This window comes from Prionailurus bengalensis, chromosome B2 (assembly GCF_016509475.1).
Source record: "Prionailurus bengalensis isolate Pbe53 chromosome B2, Fcat_Pben_1.1_paternal_pri, whole genome shotgun sequence".
Taxonomy (NCBI): domain Eukaryota; kingdom Metazoa; phylum Chordata; class Mammalia; order Carnivora; family Felidae; genus Prionailurus; species Prionailurus bengalensis.
The window spans coordinates 30,045,814-30,067,938 of NC_057349.1; the positions used below are offsets into that span (position 1 = coordinate 30,045,814).

At 43.4% G+C, this 22,125-nt stretch overlaps 1 protein-coding gene across 1 annotated transcript; it reads left to right on the forward strand.

Annotated features, from left to right (window-relative positions):
* The first annotated feature begins 5,452 nt into the window (after positions 1-5,452).
* Positions 5,453-7,416, forward strand: LOC122489350 (biogenesis of lysosome-related organelles complex 1 subunit 5-like). Its single transcript, XM_043591071.1, has one exon. The coding sequence runs from the start codon at positions 5,477-5,479 to the stop codon at positions 6,041-6,043; it is 567 nt and encodes a 188-aa protein (XP_043447006.1). The 5' UTR covers positions 5,453-5,476; the 3' UTR covers positions 6,044-7,416.
* Positions 7,417-22,125: the final 14,709 nt, after the last annotated feature.

Genomic DNA, 22,125 nt, shown 5'->3' on the forward strand with positions numbered 1-22,125 from the left:
AATGAACTATTGAGACCTCGTCAAAATAAAAACTTCTGCACAGCAAAGAAAAGAATCAGCAAAACTAAAAGGCATCTGATGGAATGGGAGAAGACATTTGCAAACGACATATCAGATAAAGGTTAGTATCCAAAATCTATAAAGAACTTATCAAACTCAACATCCCCTCCAAAAAAATAATCCAGTGAAGAAATGGGCAAAAGACACGAATAGACACTTCTTCAAAGAAGACATCCATATGGCTAATAGACACATGAAAAAATCTTCAGCATCACTCATCATCAAGGAAATACAAATCAAAACCACAGTGAGATATCACCTCACACCAGTCAGAATGGCTAACATTAACAACTAGGCAATGACAGAGGTTGGTGAGGATGCAGAGAAAGAGGATGTCTTCTGCACTGTTTTTGGGAATGCAAACGAGTGCTGCCACTCTGGAAAAGTGTGGAGGTTCCTCTAAAAATTAAAAATAAAACTACCCTATGACTCAGCAATTGCACTACTAGGTATTTATCCAAGGGATGCAGGTGTGCTGTTTCAAAGGGGCACATGCACCCTATTGACAATAGCCAAAGTATGAAAAGAGCCCAAGTGTCCATCAATGGATGAATGGATAAAGAAGATGTGGTATATAAATTCAATGGAGTATTACTCAGCAATTGAAAAGAATGAAATCTTGCCATTTGCAACTACATGGATGGAACTGGAGGATATCAGCTAAGAGAAATTAGTCAGAGAAAGACAAATATCATATGACTTCACTGATATGAGGAATTTAAGATACAAAACAGGTGAACATAAGGGAAGGGAAGCAAAAAAATATATAAAAACAGGGAAGGGTACAAAAACATAAGAGACCCCTAATTATAGGGAACAGAGGGTTGCTGGAACGGCTGTGGGAGGGGTGATTGGCTAAATGGGTAAGGAGCATTAAGGAATCTACTCCTGATATCATTGTTGCACTATATGCTAACTCAGATTAAAATTAAAAAAATAAATAAATTTTAAAAATAGTTTGTAAATTAAAGGGACTGAAAGAATGAAAAAGAATAAATACCTGAATACTAAAAGAAAAAGAAAGAAAGAAAAAGCAAGCAAGAAAGAAAGAAAGAAAGAAAGAAGAGAAAAGAAAGAAAAGAAAGAAAAAGAAAATTTTCACGAAAGAATGTGTTTATAGGTGTGCCTGTCTAGCTCAGGGAGTAGAGCATGTGACTCTAGATTTTAAGGTCAGGAGTTCAAGGCCCACTCTGGGGGGCATATTGTACTGAAAATTACCAAAAAAGACTGGGGGTCTGGCTGGCTCAGTCAGTAGAGCATGCAACTCTTGCAGGGGTTGTGGGTTTGGGCCACATGTTGGTTGTAGAAATTACTTTTTAAAAAGTAAAATCTTAAAAAAAAAGAAGATGTTGTTTCTAGTACTACAGAAGCAGTTGCATGGGAGGTGGCTCAGGAACGTTCTTCTACATCACTGTGGGTTATATCAAGTCAGCTGGTGCCCAGATCCCAGGACTCCCTTTATTTCAGTGGGAGAAGCCTGAACATGAAACCGCAGGTGCCTGAATCCACATCGTTCACACAAAATCAGATCATGGGCTGGGACCTTTCACCCCAAATCCTCTCTCAGGTGAGACTGCCGGTAATGGCAGGAGGAAGGGGTGGAGTAAGTTCTTCCCCAGAAGGCAATTATGAAAACTGGAGAAAAACATTAAAAATAAACATTTGAAGTCACTGAAAAGTAAATGCAGGCAGAAACATGAGAACTTTAATCTTGAATAACCACCACTACAATGGGCAAGAACCGCAAGTACAGAGCCTTCTCCCCTCTGGGTGCTCCCCTCCCCCAGCATAACTGCAGCCCAGTGGCTCCCAGAGCAGATGACAGCAGTCACAGTGCCAAGGAGCTGGATATTTAAAGGGGGAAATTTGAAAGTGAGGGAGCAGCAGAGGGTTGAGATCTGAATAGAATGTCACTCAAATTCCCTGGATGAGCACCACACTCTGCATGGCTGAGGGATGCCAGGAGACACTGTTGATAACACAGAAAGAACCAGAAGAGGTCTAGCTTTAAAGGCACAACTGTCCTGGGGCGCCTGGGTGGCGCAGTCGGTTAAGCGTCCGACTTCAGCCAGGTCACGATCTCGCGGTCCGTGGGTTTGAGCCCCGCGTCAGGCTCTGGGCTGATGGCTCAGAGCCTGGAGCCTGTTTCCGATTCTGTGTCTCCCTCTCTCTCTGCCCCTCCCCCGTTCATGCTCTGTCTCTCTCTGTCCCAAAAGATAAATAAATAAACGTTAAAAAAAAAATTTAAAGACACAGCTGTCCTGATCTAATCTGTGAGTCTGCGCTGTTGACTTATGAATTCTCCAATCAGCACAAGGCTCAGGCAACAGCAAGAAAAATCATACTGTGGGTGCCAGTGTGGCTTAGTCTTGATCTTGGGATCATGAGTTTAAGCCCCACATAGGGCATAGAGTTTACTTAAAAAATAAAATCATAATGGATGAAGGATGGTCAGACTTTGTGGCTGGGAGGGCATTTGGAAGTTAGGGGAAAATATCAGGAACAAGACGACCACAGAGAAGGTGAGGGCCAAAATCTGAGAAGAACCTGCACGAACCCTTGACTGACCACCAGGTCACACAGATGGAGGGGGGCTCACTCAAGACCCAGGATAAAATGCAGCCTCTGGATATGGGAAAAACAGGGCATAGACAATAGCTGTCAACAATGTGGGGGTTAAGGTTATAGTGGGGTCCATGCAAGTGAAACACTTCCAGGATACAAACAGTCTTCAACTTAAATAAATAAAATAGATTCCAGATTTGCTAAAACTTAAAATGCATAATTCATTTACTTTTAAAGGACATATTACCAAACAAGCAAAGAAACAGAGATGTGTGACTGTGAGAAAGTCAACACAGACATATCCCCTGTGTACCCAGATGTTGGAATCAACCCCAAATGCTGCCATGAACTTCAGGAAATAGTTTTAAAGAATGAATAAATATGTGTTGAAATAATTTAAGAAAATCAGGTTCTTAAAGACTGAACAGAAATGAAATCTGAATGAAGAAGTGGAATGTACAAAGAAGACCAAATAGAAATTCTAGAACCAAAAAAGAAAAAAAAAGTAATAAAATTCAACAAGCAAACTCCACTGAAACCCTGGGAAGGGAGAATAAAGAATCAATGAGGTTGAATATAAATCTATACAAATTACCCAACTCAAAAAACACTGAGAAAAAAGATTGAAGAGAAACTAATATAACCTCAGAAATCCCAAGGAGAATTAAAAAGACAAATAGACAATCACAGTTCAAAAATTAGAAGGAGACAAAAAAAAAAAAGATTTGAAGAAATTATATTTGAAAATTCTACTTTAGTGCAAAAACCGTGAGCCTATAGATCTGAGAAGGTCATCACTCATGAGAACAGAAGCAAAAGAAAACCACACCAAAGCTCATTCATGTCCATGTGACACCTTCCCACACAGGATGTCATGTTTTTGAAATTTTCACAGATTCACTGATACTCTCCTCATGAAGAGGTGGAACTAATTCTTTTCCTCTTGTGCGTGGACTGGACTCAGTGACTCACTTCCAATGGAGAAAATAAGGGAGATGTAATGGGGTGTGACTTCAGAGTTTAGGTCCCAAAGGAATGTGTTTTTTTTCTCTCTCTTCCCTTTCTTTCCCTCTCTCAGATCATGGGTTCTAGAAGAAGCCAGGTGTCCTGTCAGAAAGATCCTCACTTGCAGACAGGCCCACATGTGAGGAACTGAGGCTTCCCCCTATGAGCTTGCGGACACTGAAGCTCCCTGCCAGTAGCCACAGGTGGGTGCATGAACTTGATCCTCCAGCCCATGTCAAGCCTTCGCATCATTGTGATTCTAGTTTCATCTTGGCTGCAACCTAATGAGAAAACTTAGCTGAAGCTGCCCCGCTCCCCTGTCCTTACACTTATGATCCTCAAGAATTGATTGCTATAATAATGTCATATGAAGCTGCAGGATCATGTTATAATCTGTGGAATCGCAATGGATAATGACGCAGACCTTGGAAACTGGACAGGGGTGCTGGCATCACAGACACTTTACACGAGGCAGGTGCTGAGGAGCAGGACAGGGGTGGAGTCGGAAGGACTGTGAGGTGAGAGTTTAGGAGGAAAAGATTAGCAGGAATGCTGGCAATTTTCAAGGAAAGGGGCAGAGACATAGAAAAGGAAAAGAAGCCTCGGGAGCTCTACAATTCTATTGGGGAGAAGCAGGCTGAAGAGGTGACCCCACGGCAGACACAGTCTCACACCCCAGAAAGATGGGTCACAGTGTGCAGAGACGCCAAGACATAAGCCAACTGCATGCTGTGCACAAGACATGCACTTTTGGGGAACCTGGGTGGCTCAGTTGTTTAAGCATCCACTTCAGCTCAGGTCATGATCTCATGGTTTGTGAGTTCGAGCCTCGTGTCAGTCTCTGTGCTGACAGCAAGGAGCCTGTTTTGGATTCTCTGACTCCCTCTCTCTCTCTGCCCTACAAAAATAAATAAATAAATAAACAAACAAGAACTGAGACGTCCACTTTCACTATGAAGACACAGGTGGAATGTAAGTCGATGAAACAGCTGTGCCAGGCAAACTGTGACATGAGGAGGCTGATATGTTAACATCAGGAGCAAAAGAGATTTGAAAAGAGAGCACATTGCTGGAGATAAGGAGAGCCTCCTCGTGAGAAATGTAATAGAATGAGAAATGTCATAAGTGCAGACAGAAAGGAGACCAGTGGCCGCCCAGGGCTGGGGGCTGGGACGAGGACCAGAGGCAAAGGGGCATCAGGAAACTCAGGATCAGGGACCTGTTCTCTATCGTCTTACTAGTTCCATGGGTCTAAACCATTGGTGACATTCCTCTAACTGTGCATTCACACCTGGGGAATTTTATCTCATCTGAAAAACCTTAAGAAATAAAACAAAAGTAGGGAGGAAGTGGCACAGAAAAGATAAATATAAACTAGGTAAATATAAATGATGGGAAAAATTTTAGATAAATGTATTATATATAAATATAAGCTAGGAGAATTCGTTGCGAGCTCTCTGCCATGAACTACTTTTAAGTCCTGCAGGCCAAAAAGAGATGACACTAGATGTTAACTCATAAACAGAATGGAGTAATTAACAACAAAAATGGTGATAGTCTATACACATACATTTTCTTCTTAACTTATTTTTTTCTTTTTTTTTGAGCTCGGAAGTTTTTCTTTAATAATGTATGGATATTACTTCATAACAACAGAAAAGAGTTTGTAATAATTAAATCACAGAGAACCTGATTCTTAAGATAATGGATAACGTAACAGCAGCAGACAGAAATTTACTCAGAGAGAAATTTAGCACAGTATTTTTCCTCACCTGTCTTTCATGACACTGAATGTTTTCAGAAAATAATTCTAGAACGCGGAGGCGGGTGGGCGGAGCAGGTCGCGATGAGTGGCGGAGGGACGGAGACGCCTGTGGGTTGTGAGGCCTCCCCGGGCGGCGGCGACAAGAAAAAGGACTCGCTGGGGACCGCGGGCTCTCCAGCGCACCTCATTATCAAGGACCTTGGAGAAATTCATTCAAGGCTTTTAGATCACAGACCAGTTATTCAAGGTGAAACCCGTTATTTTGTGAAAGAATTTGAAGAAAAACGGGGTCTTCGAGAAATGCGAGTTCTTGAAAATTTGAAGAATATGATCCATGAAACAAATGAACATACTCTTCCCAAATGTAGAGAAATAATGCAGGACGACTTAAGCCAAGGTCTCCAGAGATTGCAAACAGCTTCTGACGCAGTCTGTAGACTCCAACAGAAGGAGCAGGAACGAAAGAAGATTCTTAATGACCATTTAATAGCTAGTGAAAAACAGCATATAATCCAGTGGGAAGATTTCATGAAAGAACAACACAGCAAACAGGCTGAAGTGGATGAAGAACACAGAAAAGCCATGGAGAGACTTAAAGAACAGTATGCCGAGATGGAGAAGGACCTAGCAAAATTTTCAACCTTTTAAGAACTTGAACCACAAGAGTGACAAAGTAATAAGAAAACATTGACTTCCCCCAAAAAACTGTTCCCACCAAACCATTTAGCCTCTGCTTCAAGCTTAGCAATATATTCAGTGGCACTCCTACATCAGAAGAAAGAAAGGTCTTACTGGAGTCTTAAGTGTTTAATAGAAGAGAGCTACATCTTTCCAGTTTTAAGTGCCTACATATGATTATTTGAATGGGGAGGAGTAGCAGGAAAAATGGTACAAATTTGTTTTTTGTTAATCAGAATTGGGTGTTCTTTCCATTGATCATCTCAGAGAACTGTTAAGTACAGGCTTCTTAGAAAAATAATTTAATTCATTCTCACACAGAGTGAACAGTAGTTATTTGACTTAGAAGCAGATACAGTAGCTACCTGTCATAATGTCCTTGGCTATTGGAAGAGTGTTATACAGTATTATTCCATGAATAATGTAGACAAAAACAACTGTCTTTGGAGCAGAGATCGTATTTAAGAGAGGGGACAGTCAAAACCTTGTCTCTACTGAGGCAAAGATGGCCACGTTGGCCTTTGAACTGCCTGCTGGGAAAGGTTACAGATTTTGCAGTTCAGCATAATGCCGTGTGTTTCACTGAGTGACAAAACACACTTGTTAAATTTTGTGGCCTTCCGGCACTTAATATTTTCAACTTTTAAAACATACTTAGAAGGAAAAGCTTACCAAAAATATATTTGACTTTTAGCCTTTCCAAGAACCATAATCTTGTCCGTAGTATTCACCTCATTTACCTCGTTTTTGTGTCTTGTTTTGCTGTGGGTAAGCTTTGTAAGATAAATAATGTCCATACATGTTTCAGCTGTTTAATGAGTAATCAGCAGAATCTGCCAAGGAGTCCCTCTGGAACCATATAAAGATTCTGGCTCTGAATAAACCAGAAGTGTTTGCCCACATAGCAAATGATCCATGTTAAATGTAAATCCTTTTTTAGTGTTCAACGTCTGTTCTCATAAGCAGGTGTATTATGATGAAACATGTACCAATTCTGTCATCACTGTGATCTTTAAAAAAAAAAAAATCTGCTTTTAACAGTCTAATTGAGGAATTAAATTGATTTTTTTATTTGCCATAAACCAAGCAAAATTAAATGCAATAATTTCTTGAGATTTATGGCAAATGAATTTGAGGTATGGGTAAATCTTTCAAATATTTTTTTAGTGCTCTTCAGTAAAGAAAGGGGCAGGAAAGAAAATACCCAACTCTCTTGTGTTATCTCAGTCTTGCTACTGCAGAAAAGTGACAATGCTTGCTTGTGTAAATTTATGGCCCCCTGTCAAAGCTTCATTCTTGGCTCCATGTTGAAAATGTGATTAAAGTTAATAGAGGAGATGAAAAAAAAAAAAAAAAAAAGAAAAGAAAATAATTCTAACTTAAAAAAAAAGTGTTTAGTGAAACCTAACGCTTACCGTATTTGGTTTACTGTTATTTTTTTTAATTTAAATTTTAATTTTTTAAAACTTACATCCAAATTAGTTAGCATATAGTGCAACAATGATTTCAAGAGTAGATTCCTTAGTGCCCCTTACTCATTTAGCCCACCCCCCCCACAACCCCTCCAGTAACCCTCAGTTTGTTCTCCATATTTATGAGTCTCTTCTGTTTTGTCCCCCTCCCTGTTTTTATATTATTTTTGTTTCCCTTCCCTTCTGTTCATCTGTTTTGTCTCTTAAAATCCTCATATGAGTGAAGTCATATGATTTTTGTCTTTCTCTAACTAATTTCACTTAGCATAATACCCTCTAGTTCCATCCACGTAGTTGCAAATGGCAAGATTTCATTCTTTTTGATTGCCGAGTAATACTCCATTGTATATATATACCACCTCTTCGTTATCCATTCATCTATCACTGGACAGTTGGGCTCTTTCCATACTTTGGCTATTGTTGATAGTGCTGCCATAAACATGGGGGTGCATGTCTCCCTTCAAAACAGCACACCTGTATCCTGTGGATAAATGCCTAGTAGTGCAATTCCTGGGTCACAGGATAGTTCTATTTTTAGTTTTTTGAGGAACCTCCATACTGTTTTCCAGCGTAGCTGCAGCAGCTTGCATTCCCATCTTCTTAACTTCTTTAAAAGATGTATGACTGTGCCAAACCCTAAGTAGTACATAATATTATCTTGCTTACAATGTATGTTGGTGACACATGTAACAATACTAGCACAGAGGGGCCTAAATGAAATTCCATTCCTGTGTTTACTGGATGGAGTTCAATGTTACCTTAAGTAGATTGTGAAAAGTTAAAAATGCAGGTTTCAATTCCTACAACTTCAATAAAAATTAACAGAAATAAATACAACTAGAGAGCCATTAGAATAATCAAATCATAAACAAAAACTATTTGCTTGAAACAAAGGAAGGTAGAAAGGAGGTACAAGAATGGAAAAGACATGAGACACTTCAGACACAAAGAGCAAAATGATAGACCCAAATCCCACCATGTCAGGAATCATTAAATATAAACCAACTAAAATTCTACTCAAAAAGTTGACATTATTGGACTGCATAAATATCAAGATGGACTATACACTATGTAGAATAGAAACACTTGAACTACAAAACCAAAAATAAGTTAAAACTTAAATGGTGAAGGAATGAATATCTTATGGGAATAAAAAGCATAAGAAGTCTGAAGTGTTGCATTAACCTGAAGCAAAATATGTTGTCACATAGGGAGCATCACTAGAGACAGAGAAGGACGTTCTATAAGAATAATAGGTCAGCATCACAGCAAGACAAAGTAATGAATGGAGAAGACCCTCAGTACAGAGCTCTAAAACAGGTGACACATAAAGTGGAAGAAGGGTAAATAAATAGAAAAATTAACTATTGTATTTAGAGATCAATACTCTTCTCTCGTTAATAGAACAGGTAAGGACTTGGCCATTCCATGAGACAAAATAGACCACAGTCTGGCCCTAAATAAATGTGAAGGCAGGGAAATTATAGAGTACACTCTGTAACCGCAGTGACATTAAATTAGAAATCTGTAACATGAGGATCTCTGGAAAATCCACAAATAATTGGAAATTAGAACACACGTCAAACCCCTGAAATGTCGTGGCTTAGAGAAGCAATCATAGGGAGGTCAGAATTGTCTATACCCGAGTGACAGTGTACAGAAATGACAATATGAGGTCTGTAGATGCAACAGAAACAGAGGTTGTGATTTCACAGTTTGCAGGGACAGGAAGCCAGGTCTGAGAGACCCAGACAGCAGGTCCCTGTTTCGAGGGTGCACCAAGGGGTAGAAGAGGCAGGGCGCCAGGGTCCTGCTCTCTCCAGGTGGGGTAGGGGTCACCCTCCAAGTTCCAACTATGGGGGGTCTGACTCCCCCCGCCCACACACACACAGGAGCTTCCTCCCCATGTCTATCTTGGGCATGGTGTTGAGATGCATGGGTCCTGCAGGCCTGGGGAGTGGGAAGGGGACACATTTGGGTCCTGGGGGAAATGGTAGGCAGAAGCCTGGGCCTGACTCATGGCTCATGTCCTTGTAGCCCATGCGGCGTCCAGCCTCCACCCCACGTCCTGTCTCTGAGCTCCAGGAATGCAGCCTCCATGGCCCCAGCTGCTGGGCACCTCCCTGTTGGAGGCCCTGGGGCTGCTCCTCTTGGAGGAGTGTTTCCCGTGTTCACAAAGAGAGAATGTCTCCAGGTGATACAGGGGTGGACGGCAGGTGGCTGTGAAATCTTAGCCCAGGGAGTGAGATCCGGAAACTCCAGAATTAGAACCAGGTCCCTTCAGGGTGCACACACCTTGCTGCCCCTCCTCTCAGTTCCTTGCCTCTCTCTGCCTCCCCAGCAAAAGAGGGTCGTGCTCTGGAAGAAAGGGAGCCCCTTAACCACCTCCCCTCTCTTCTTTCCCCTTCATTCTGGGATGTTTGAACTATTCCTATTGCAAGTATGGAAAAATGCCTAAACCTAAGTACAGTTTCCTGACCAATTACAGGGCTAAATCCTGTGTAATGACCATCAGGTGCAAAACAGAGATGTCCACCATGGCCCCACCCAGATGCCCCTGTGCCTCTTCCAGACAGAACCCCTCCTCCCTCACAAGGGTCCTAAAATGACCCTTCCCCTGGCCTCTGGTCCCTGGTTCCTCCTCCTGCACTCTTGTTGGCCTTCATCCCCTAATGTCACAATTTCCTACCTCTGCTCACCTCTCCTGAAGCCTCCCCAGGTTCCAGGTCATTACCCAGGGGAGCTCCGCCTCCTCCTCCTCCCCTTCTTGGACCACATCTTAGGAATGGACAATCCAGGCTTGGTTCCCTGGAGGAGGATCCTATAGCTCTGGAAGCAGAAGCAGGAACACCTGACAGGGACTCCAGGGTCAAGGTCCCATTAGGCCCCTGGGGAGAAGCCCAAAGGGCACTCGGGTTTTCTGTCATCATCCCTGTGGCCACACTGGGGTGCTGCCGCTCTCCGGTTCTGCACGGCCAGGGAAGAGGACTGGGTTGAGCTGAGTCAGGCTGAGCAGGGAGGGAAGGGGGTGGGAGGGATGAAGGTGCCTTCTTAGCCGCCCTGGGGGCAGGTGCAGGGGTGGGGCAGGAAGCAGAGGAGAGGAGATTCTGGAGCCCTGTCCTGTGTCTGTAGTTTCCCTCTGTCCTCCCCACAACCCCTCTCTCCAGGCCCTTGAACAACCCCAGGAAACCTGAAAAGTAGACAGTTTTTCCTCCTGGACCTAGTACTTGTCTGAGGGCTACTGTAAAAAAGAAACTGTTTTATTTTAGAATAGTTTGAGATTTACAGAGAATTACAAAGTTAGCGCAGAGTCCCTGTTCGCCCCACACTCGGTTGCCCTGTGAACACCACCTTCAACCTGATGCATTTACCACAGATGATGACACAATACTCATGATTCCTACTACTGAACTCCACATGGGATTTGTTTTATTGGTTTTGTTTTCTCTTACAGGATCCCATCCAAGATACTACATTGAGTTAAGTCCCAATCACGTCTCCTTTGAGCTCCTCTGGCTGTGACCATTTCTCAGACTCTCATATTTTGATGACCCTGATATGTTTGAAGAGAACTTTCAGGTACATTGTAGACTATCCTTCATTGTGAATTAGGCTGCCTGAGGCTATGGGCCTGGGGAGACCACAACTGGGTGGGCCATTCTCAATACAACATATCAAGAGCATACAGTGATCACTTGGTCATCACTGGTGAAGTTAACCTTCATCCCCTGGCTAAGGTCGTCTTGCCCAGATTCTCCCCGTGAAGTTCCTCTTTATGCTTTGTCCCTTTGCATGAATTAGTGTTGGAAGGAAGTCAGGATGTGCAGCCCAGAGATACAGGCTGTGCCACTCTGAGAATGTGCGTGCAGCTTGTTGTGCAGACATGAGTTCCCTAATGAGTTGGGTAAACACCTCAGAGAGGGATCAGCAGCTCCCATGCTTAGTCTGTGTTTGGTTTACAAGAAACTGCTGACTGACGCCCACAGTGACTGTGTTACTTTGTATTCCTGCCATTAGTGACTGAGGCTTTCTGTTGCTAAGTCCTGGTCAGCACTCGATATTATCAGTGTTTGGATTCCTGCCATTGTGATAGGAGTGTGATGGCAGATCACTGTTGTTCCCTTTGCATTTCCCTAATGACACCTTCTGTGAGCACCTTCTCATGTGCTTATTCGCCAAGAATATATGTTCTTGGTGAGCTGTCTGCTCAGATGTTTGCTCATTAAAAATTTTATTTATTTTTGAGAAAGAGAGAGAGAGACAGAGCATGAGTGGGGGAGGAGCAGAGAGAGAGAGGGAGACACAGAATCTGAAGCTGGCTCCAGGCTCTGAGCTGTCAGCACAGAGCCCCACGCGGGGCTCGAACCCAGAAGCTATGAGATGGTGACCTGCATCAAAGTTGGACACTCAACCGACTGAGCCACCCAGGCGCCCTAGCTTTTGCTCATTTTTTTAATGACTTGTTTACTTATTATTGCTTTTTGAGAGCCAAATGGGTATTCTGGGTCATCTGGGAGGCTAAGTTGGTTAAGCATCCAACTATGACTCAGGTCATGATCTTGCAGTTCATGAGTTCGAGCCCCCCATCAGTCTCTGAGCTGACAGCTCAGAGCCTGGAGCCTGCTTCGGGTTCTGTGTCTCCCTCTCTCTCTCTGCTGTCTCCTGCTAGTACTCTGTCTCTTGCTTTCTCAAAAATAAGTAAAACAGTAAAGAAAAGAGTTTTGGGGCGCCTGGGTGGCGCAGTCGGTTAAGCGTCCGACTTCAGCCAGGTCACGATCTCTCAGTCCGTGAGTTCGAGCCCCGCGTCAGGCTCTGGGCTGATGGCTCAGAGCCTGGAGCCTGTTTCCAATTATGTGTCTCCCTCTCTCTCTGCCCCTCCCCCGTTCATGCTCTGTCTCTCTCTGTCCCAAAAATAAATAAACGTTGAAAAAAAAAAAAAAGAAAAGAGTTTTATGGGTTTATGAGTTTTATTCTAAAGCAACGCCTTTATCAGATATGTGATTTGCAAATATCTCCCAGACTCTGGCCTGAGCTTCTTACTGATGTAACAGTAGACACATATGCACGGATGTATATTTTGGGTAGGAGAAAGGAGAAATGGCTCACTGTGATGGATTTTGGGTATAGAACTTGGGTGATGGGGGAAGAGGTGTTACCATGTGACTTCTTTATTTTTGGATGTTTGTGATTATCTACTGGATTCTCTCATACATGCTGGAGTGATGTTTTCAAAAACTAAACTAGTTTAAAATCCCTAACACTTGACAGATCATCCTCAGATCATTAAATAAGACTTACGTTCTGATCTTCTACTTTAGGACCAATCATCTTTTCACTGAACTATTTCGCCTTTGAAATTCCATTTCTGAAGCAGGTGGGCTAGATTGTATGGACAAATGCTCCCATGAGAATAGCTTAAAATGCCATGTAACATACAAAAACCATCATCTAGAAAGCATTAACACTGACAAGATGAGGGTCCTAGGTGGCTCAGTCAGTTGAGCGTCTGACTTCAGCCCAGGTTTTGATGTCACGGTCTCTGAGTTCGAGCCCCGCATCGGGCTCTCTGCTGACATTTTTGAGCCTGGAGCCTGTTTCAAGTTAGGTCTCTCTGTTCCTTCCCCACTCACACTTTGTCTCTGTATCTCAAAAACGAATAAACATTTTTTAAAAACCTGACAAGATAGTAATAAATGAATAAAGAGGCACGCCCCAAAAGGAAGACAAAGATACTGCTTGCCCCCATCCCCCCACCCCCAGAGAAGGGGGTCCTGAGAAATGGAGCAGAGTCTCTGTGAGTCCCCTGCCCAGGGCGCACACAAGCAGGCCCAGCCCTCCCAGCTCTGTGGCCTGAGCTGTTGACTTTCCTACCATCTCCTTCCTTTTTAAAATGTAAAGAAACATGTATAAACTGATTAGGATGTGTATGTATGATGTACAATATATATGATGTGATGTATATTCCCTGTAGAAAAATTATAAAATAGAAAAGCGAATGATGACAAATTAAAAAGGATGGTAATTCTCACACCTGAGCTACTTTGTTGCGTTTTCTTCTAGTCTATTATAGATGCTCCTGGTGCTGGAATTCTCTCTCTCTAAGGCAATGAGCACAGAGCTCAGGGGCCCCAGCCCTGCTGTCTCCAGATGCCATTTCCCCAGTCAGCTCACTGTCCCCCTCCTGAGAGGGCTGCTTTGCACTTCCTCCCCCCCTCTTCAGTCTCCTGCACCCCTCCCTGCCCCCCTTCCTGAGATGATGAATTCCTTTGTTTCTCATTCAGAAAGAAGGACTCAGGTGAGAACAGCACAGTCCTCCCTCCCCTCCCCCACATCGGCACCTGTGTCCTCACCTTCTAAGTGATGGTGGAAGTGCCCCTCCTGTCTCAGGCTGCCCCTCCATTTGGGCACCTGCATCATCCATTTCCCCCTCTCTACAGGCTCAGTCATTCCTCATACGAACATGCTGTCATATTTGTATGAAGCAACATTAAATAAATCAAAACAGAATCATCCTATAAAAATCCAACCCTTGCTTCCATGACTCCACCAACTCCAGCCCCACCTCTATGGCCTCCGTGCAGAACTTCCCTGACTCTGTTTGTCACCCACCATGTTGTCTTTAGCCAATGGATAGAGGCACAGCGTTTTAAAGTCTAATACTTCTGCAGTGCTTGAGGTCAAGTCACGTGTCCCCAATCTTCTATGTCCCCCTTTCCTGAATCTCAGAGATCACCTGCATTAGTTATGTCAGCCGATTCTCTGATTATTGCTTCTGTGCCTCTAAATAGCCTGCTTCTTGCACCCATTCTCTGGTTTCAGGTTTATGCATCATCTTTACTGAATTTGCTCTTTCATACTCTCCCATATGCCCCGTATAATTATTTTATAACTTTGATTAGCTCAGTGTGCACTGTTTGCATTTGTATGACCGTAAAGTGCTACTCACAACTGAGCATTTAGTAGACTATGATTACTTTATCTTTCCTGACTCATCTTATTATTTTCCCGGAGTAAATACATATCTTATCCTTCATTTGCTTAGTTTCTGTTGTTCTCATTTAAATCCTTCCCGAGTTCCCCCGGGTAAATCTTCATGAATCTATTCGAGCCCATCCACTATTCCACCTCATGTCTGTGCAGATGCCCGTCCTGCAGCCCTCAGTCCTGCCCCATGTGGACGGGATGCCTGCACACCTGGGGCAGGGCCAACAGCCGGATCCCTTCAGCTCAGCCTGGGTGCCCTCTGCCTCTCTCCTTCTGGCCCCCTGTTGCCTGGATCCCATGTGCTCCCTTTTGGTTTTCTCCATCATTTTCCCCTTTGCCTAGTGGTATCCCATGGAGGGAATGTGGAAAGTAGACACTGACACTCTAAACATCTGACGTGCCTTTGGGCTACCCTCACCCTGATTCCCACGGTGATGGGATAGAGACTCTGTCCTGGACACAGTTGTCCTCGGGATTTGGGGACCGTCGGTCATGTCTCCCAGCTGCCAGTTCTGTGTTGTTGTGTCTGGAGTTTCCGAGGTGTCTGCTCCTCTACCCTTCTCCTGACATTTCATTGTGATGTGTCTTCGTGTGGGTCTCTTGTCATCCACTCTAGTTAAGAACTTGGGTAGGATTTTCAACATATGAGTTGCTCCCTGTCAACTCTGAGAAATATTCTTGAAATTTTTAGAAACAAATTTTAAGAACCGAACAGGTCTTCTCTCCTGCTGCCTCCACCTCCCGACTGCACTACTTCGAGGAAGTACAACTTTAATCATCCACTTTATCGACTAAATTATTCATTTCTAGAGTCATCGTTTTAACTCCCAAGAACTCTTTCCTGTTCTAGGATTGTTCACCAGAGTGTGTGGTTCAGATTCTGTTCCATATGCCATATGCCTCTTACACTCTGTAGACATGATTGATTCTAGTGACTGGGGACCTGTTAGGTCTCCTGTCAACTGTCCTCGGGATATCCTGACCTCTCTCCACACACATTCACCTCAGGAGTGACTTACATTTTCTTGTCATTTCTGGTAATGCCCACCTCCCACAGGACAGTGCCAGCATCGTGTCACCAGGGGCTCACGCTTGTTCTTTTTTTTACATCTGGAGTCAGCTGACCCTGAGTCACTGGAGGTCTCGAGATGTACATGGGATGATGGGCTTTAGTTTGATTTGTGCAGGTAAGTCACACTGCCTCTTAATGTCCTCTTAGTCTCTGAACCTAGCAGCATCCCATTGCAGAACACTCTGGAACATTGCAACAGTTCACTTGCATGGAGTGCACAGTCATACCCACCTCCTGATGGACAGAGAACCAAAGAAAGACAAGTCGACAAAGCCTCTGAGTGCAAACGTTCTGGATTGAACCCTGGTTCCACTACCTTCTTATCCTCCCTGAGTCTCCCTCTCCCTGTGTGTACAAAGGGATCCCCTAGAGGGTGCTCATGTGTTTGCTTTGATGATTAACTTTGACCCCTGTGTACATCACATGGGGATAATGCCTGAGAAGTATTCCACTACTTATACTTATCGTTATCATATTGATTATAGCACTTAGATATAGTTCCATTCTTTATTTTTATAAGCCACAATTCAAGAAGCATCCCTGAAAATATAGTTTTGAAGTTTTTAATGTTTATTTATTTTTGAGAGATAGTGAGTGGGGGAGGAGCAGAGAGAGAAAGAGACACAGAATCCTAAGCAGGCTCCAGTCTCCAAGCTAACAGCACAGAGCCTGACGCAGGGCACAAAATCAAGAACCTTGAGATCATGACCTAAGCTGAAGTTGGACACTTAACCAACTGAGCCACCCAGGCGCACCCTTGCAAATATATTTTTGAGAACATACGTGATTATCTGGGTGGATCAGTCGGTTAAGCATCAGACCATTGATTTCAGTTCAGGTCATGATCTCCAGGTTCCTGAGATCCAGCTTGGCATCAGACTGCTTGGGATTCTCTCACTCCTCTCTCTCTGCCCCTCTCCCCACTCCTGCATGCACTCTTTCTCACTTTTTATCAAAATAAATAAATAAATATATTTTTTAGAAAAGGATAAATTCCTAAAAGAGAATGTCTATGTCACAGTACAAGCACATTTAAATTGTGGAGATATTTTTCAGAATGTTTATTCACATTTTTTATTCCACGTCTCATTTTGTTTATGTGTATTTATTGCCAATATATGTGTGTGACATTTTTGTCTTCCTTTGCATACTATTCTCTAATATTTCCAATTGTCTTTTTCTTTTTTATTTTCTTATTATTTTATTGCAGTTTACACACACTATTCCATTCCTTTCAGGTTTATAACATAGTGATTCGTCATATAATCCACTAATTGCACTCTTGGGTATTTACCCAAAGAAAATGAAAACACCAATTCTTTTTTTTTTTTTTAGTTTATTTATTTATATTGAGAGACAGAGAGAGTACACAAGCAGGGGCGGAGGGCGGGGGGAGAGACAGGGAAAGGGAGGGAGAGAGACAGAATCCCAAGCAGACTCACTGTTGTCAGCCCAGAGCCTGATGTGGGGCTTTAACTCACAAAATATGAGTGTGCACGTCCACGCTACGGAGCATTATGTAGACATTGAGAAGCTATTTCCAAATCAGAAATGATTTTTGTTTCACTGAATTTTGGAACATATAGAAATAGGAGTCCAAGGAAGTTTTTCTACTTTTCAGTTTTCCCTGTATCACCATCACGGGGCTGGAGGATGAGGCGCACAGGGACACAGACACCTCAGCAATGGCACGAGCTCCTGAGCTCTCCTCTCCTGCAATCCTGCCTCACCCCTGAGCCTGGTCTCTGTGGAGTCCAGGGATGCTCAGAAACCTCATCCTCTCCCCACTGATGCCAAGGCTTCTGCTTAGACATCTCCACCTGGCTTACAGTCCAGACCCCACTCAGGCTTCTCAGTCAGAATCCACCTGAGAGCAGAGCAGTGGGGGATGTCCCCTTTCCTTCCACCCCATGTGTGGCCACAGGACTAAGGAGAGAAGACCCAGCTGCCTTTCTCCTGCTCAGCCAGGCCCTCCTTAGGGTCTCCTTCAGCTCCAGCACCTGGACAGGGACCTGGACACCAGGAGATGCCCTCATCCCAGATGATGTTCAGTGAGTGAAGTTTTTCCAAAAGCCACACTAACCAACTTGTATGCTCCCAGAGACAAATGGCTAAGGAAGATGTGTGGTATATACACATTCATATAAATGTGTGGTGCCACTTGTGACAACATGGATGGAAATTAGGGTAGAATGTCTGCTAAGGGAAATAAATCAGACTGAGAAAGACAAGTACCATATGAGTTCACTCATATGTGGAGTCTAAAACAACAACAACAACAACAAATGAATAAAGAAACAAACAGAATAAGACACATAAATACAGAGAACAAACTTATGATTGCCAGAGGGAAGGGGTTTGGGAGGATGGGCACCAGGGTAAGGGGAGTGGGAGACACAAGCTCCAGTTATGGAAGGAACAGGTCATAGGAATAAAAGGCACAGGACAGGGAATATTGTCAGTGAGACTGTAACATCATTGTGTGGTGACACATGGAAGCTACACTGTGGTGAGCACAGGATGGTGTAGATACAAGGTGAAGCCCCCTGGGTGGATTAGTAGGTTCTCAGGGCATGATTCCATGGTCATGGGATCAATCCCTGCAGGGACTGAGGGATTGAGCCTGCTTGAGATTCTCTCTCTCTCTCTCTCTCTCTCTCTCTCTCTCTCTTTCTGTCTTTGCCTCTCTTCTCAGCTCTTGCTGTCTCTTTCTCAAAGAAAAAAATGTATACAGAAGTTGAGTCACTATGTTGTACACACGAAATAAAAGTAATCTTGTGGTACCTGGGTGGCTCAGTCAGTTAAGCATCCGACTTTGGGTCAGGTCCTGATCTCGTGGTTTGTGAGTTCAAGCCTTGTGTTGGGCTCTGTGCAGACAGCTTGGAGCCTGGATCCTGCTTCAGATTCTGTGTTTCCCTCTCTCTTTCTGCCCTGCCCTGCTCATGCTCTATCTCTTTCAAAAATAAATAAACTTAAAAAACAAGTAATCTTGTGTGTCAGCTCTACTCAAATTTAAAATATTTTTTAAAAGAAATTAATTAGGAAGAATAAACTGTAAGGGTACCTGGGTGAGTCAGTCAGTTGGGCATCCAACTTTTGATTTCAGCTTAGGTCATCTATGATTTCCTGGTTCATGGATGGGAGATGTGCATCAGACTCTGAGAATGGGTGCATCCTCTCTCATGCGTGCAACTGCAGATAAAACATACAGTTACAATAAGGCATGGAAAGGCTAAGTGAGACTGGCAGAAACACAGACCCCTATACGTGCAGGTTTTTGTGTGGAGTGTGGGGTCAGAGAAGAGGCTGGGGTGCAAGAAAGACAATTAATTGGATGAGAGTGGAAAGAGATCCCACATGGAAATAAACACAACATCCCAACAAGGCATCAAGATCTGGGGACATAAACTTGTCAGGCACCCATTAGGCATCAGGCACCATTGCGTGCACTATATGGTTCAAGACAAAGTCTCTAAGGAACAAGGAGACTCTGAAGAGTTGGAGGAACCAATTTCATGAGATCAATACTCACTGGAGGAGGAAATATCCATCTCATCAGGCAGCTCACTACTACTGACCTCAGTGTGACCCTGTACATCACTGAGGATCTTGGCATTGTTTTCACTTTACACAAACGTGATGGACAATCCCTTAGGGCAACTGGCCTGCACAGGCCTCCTGGAAGGGGACAGAGGGTAGCACTGGGAAGACCCCAAAATAGGAAGACATCCAAAGGAGGGACAAAGATGTACGGTGTGAAGACATAGGAAATCAAGGGGTGGGAGGGGACACTGGGATGCCCGTGTGAGTGTGCAGTTTACCCGATGCAGGTAGGGGTGGGAATCTTCAGGCAGGTGGTAGTTGATGGCAGTGTTCATCTGCTACTGTCCATGCCTCGGCCACATAGGTTGGCAGCCACAAGATTTTGTTATCAAAGATCTTTAAACTACTGACAGCAAGAAAGCCTTTGTCAGAAAGGCAATTAGAAAAATGTTCATATTCCATTCTCCCTGTGGTCTCATTTTCTCCCAAGGACACAAAACATCTTTGCATCTCTGACTCACCTCTCCTCCTGGGACATCTCTCAGGGGATGGCAATGGCTGGAAAGTTCTGCTCCACCAGGAGCTGGGCCAGGGTCATGCAACACTGCACAGATTTCATAAATATCTCACCTGTGTGTGGAGAGTAGGGGGATGTGGGCCCATGGGTGTGTGTGTGGAGGGGAGAGAGACAATGTGCCAGAGTGGGAGATTTCAGGAAGTACACCCTCTGCATGAATCCCACTAAGTCCCTCTTATTCCTCACTACATGATTCTTTTTTTGCTCTCAGTATAACTTACTCTTCCTTTTTCTCCTCTGGTGCTGATTTTCCTGAGAAGATTGGCCTCTGAAGATAGAGAACAGTAACCAAATTTGGCAGACATGTTAGGAGACAGGAATGAGGTACTCCATGAAAAAGGGCTAAATACTTGAACTAGGGTCTGGAACAAACAATATTCCTGCTATGAAACATTAAAGCTAAGACCTACCCTAAATCTGGGAGTAGTTTTAGTGTGAATAAGTTACACAGTCGGTAAGCTGAGAGAATGCTTCTCCTCAGGGAGTGATATAAGAAGAAATAAACACTTAAGAACACTAATAGGGCCAATGTGTAAGGATATTTAAGAATTTAAAAGTCCTTCCAGATTTTTAAAAAATTATTTTTACTTATATTGAGACACAGAGACAGTGAGTATGAGCGGGGGAGGAGTAGAGACAGAGACAGAGAGATCAAGAGAGAGAATCCCAAGCAGGCTCTACGCTGTCAGCACAGAGCCTGACACAGGGCTCCATCTCACAAACCATGAGATCAGGAGTCCGACCGTTAACCGACTGAGCCACCCAGGCTCCCAAAACACCAATTCTTTAATTATTATTAATTGGTTGTATCTATTTTAAAACACAGAATTGAAGACAGAAGAAACAGCAGCCCCCACATCGGGAACTGGTCTGACAATGACAACACTGGGCCATATTATACTCCTGTGGAACATGAGCCAGTCATCTCACAGAACATCAACATACAAGGACACTGTGAAGCCATGACATTACTTTGTCTAATTACAGACAAAAACAAGGCACTGTACAACCCACAAAATATTAAACATCTCCCTATGCTGGTTAATGTGAGCTATCGCTGCTTTTTTTACCCTTTTCTTCCCCTCAAGTTTTTATTTAAATTCCAATTAGTTAACATACTGTGTATTATTAGTTTCAAGAGTGATTCATCACTTACATACAACACTCAGCGCTCATCACAAGTCCCTGCTTAGTACCCATCACCCAATGTAGCCCATCCCATTTAACCTGTGATCCACCCAAGATCTTGACAGCTTCTCGGTACTGACCACCTTTTCAGTTGGGATTTGTGGTAATATTAAAACAAATGACTTTCTTTAAATTTTTTTTTAATGTTTATTCATTTTTGAGAAGGAGAGAAAGACAGAGTGCAAGTGGGGGTGGGGCAGAGAGAAAGGGAGACAGAATCCTCAGCAGCCTCCAGGCTCCGAGCTGTTAGCACAGCTGATGAGGGGCTAGAACTCATGAACCACGGGATCATGACATGAGCCGAAGCTGGATGCTTAACGAACTGAGCCAGGTAGGCACCCCAAAACAAATGGCTTTGTGATAATTCGATTCCACTCTAATCAACGCCAGAACACCTATATTACTTAGTGAAACAACACACAACACATTACTTAAAAACAATTATGCATTAGTACAAGATCCATTCCATGTGTAGATGGGCCTGCGGATTGAATGTAACACAGAAGGAGACAGTCAATGATACCGGTTCAGGTTCCAGTTTCAAATAACCTCAGAGAAAGTACAACTTGTGTAGTTTTAATATAGATCAAAGACGAATACCCATAATTATCTGAAAACGATATGAAACATACTATTCTCCTATATTTGGTCAAGGACGTAAATTTTCTTCATATACTTCAGCCAAAACAACACAATAGATGCAGAAGCAAATCTGAACATCTAGTGGTCTTCTAATGAGACAGACAAGAAAGTGACTTGCAAGAATGTAAAATAAAGCAAAATCCACTCTTTTCACTGCCTTGTTTATTTGGAAAAATTATTTTTCATAAAAAACATATTGCTGTTTTCATATGATGGTAAATGAATTAATAAATATTTAATTCTGTTTTGTTCCTACTATGGTAAATATGGATAGATATAACCCACAGACACACAATTATCCCTGGGATTCTCACTAATTTGTAAGACTGTATAGATATTCTGAGAACAAAATGTTGGAGAATAACAGCTCCTGGACCAAGACTCGGGGAGACAGTGTGACAAAGAGAGTTCTGTGCAGTAGGTGAGGCGTCCAGGCCAAGTCCCAGGTCCCGGCCTGCCTCTCAGGGTCTCTGCCCCCAGGCGGTGTCGGGGACGGGGAAGCCCAGTGGTGGGGAGCCCCCAACTGCCCTGGTTTCACTTCTCCAGGTCACGACCTGTGTCAGCTCCTTCTGCC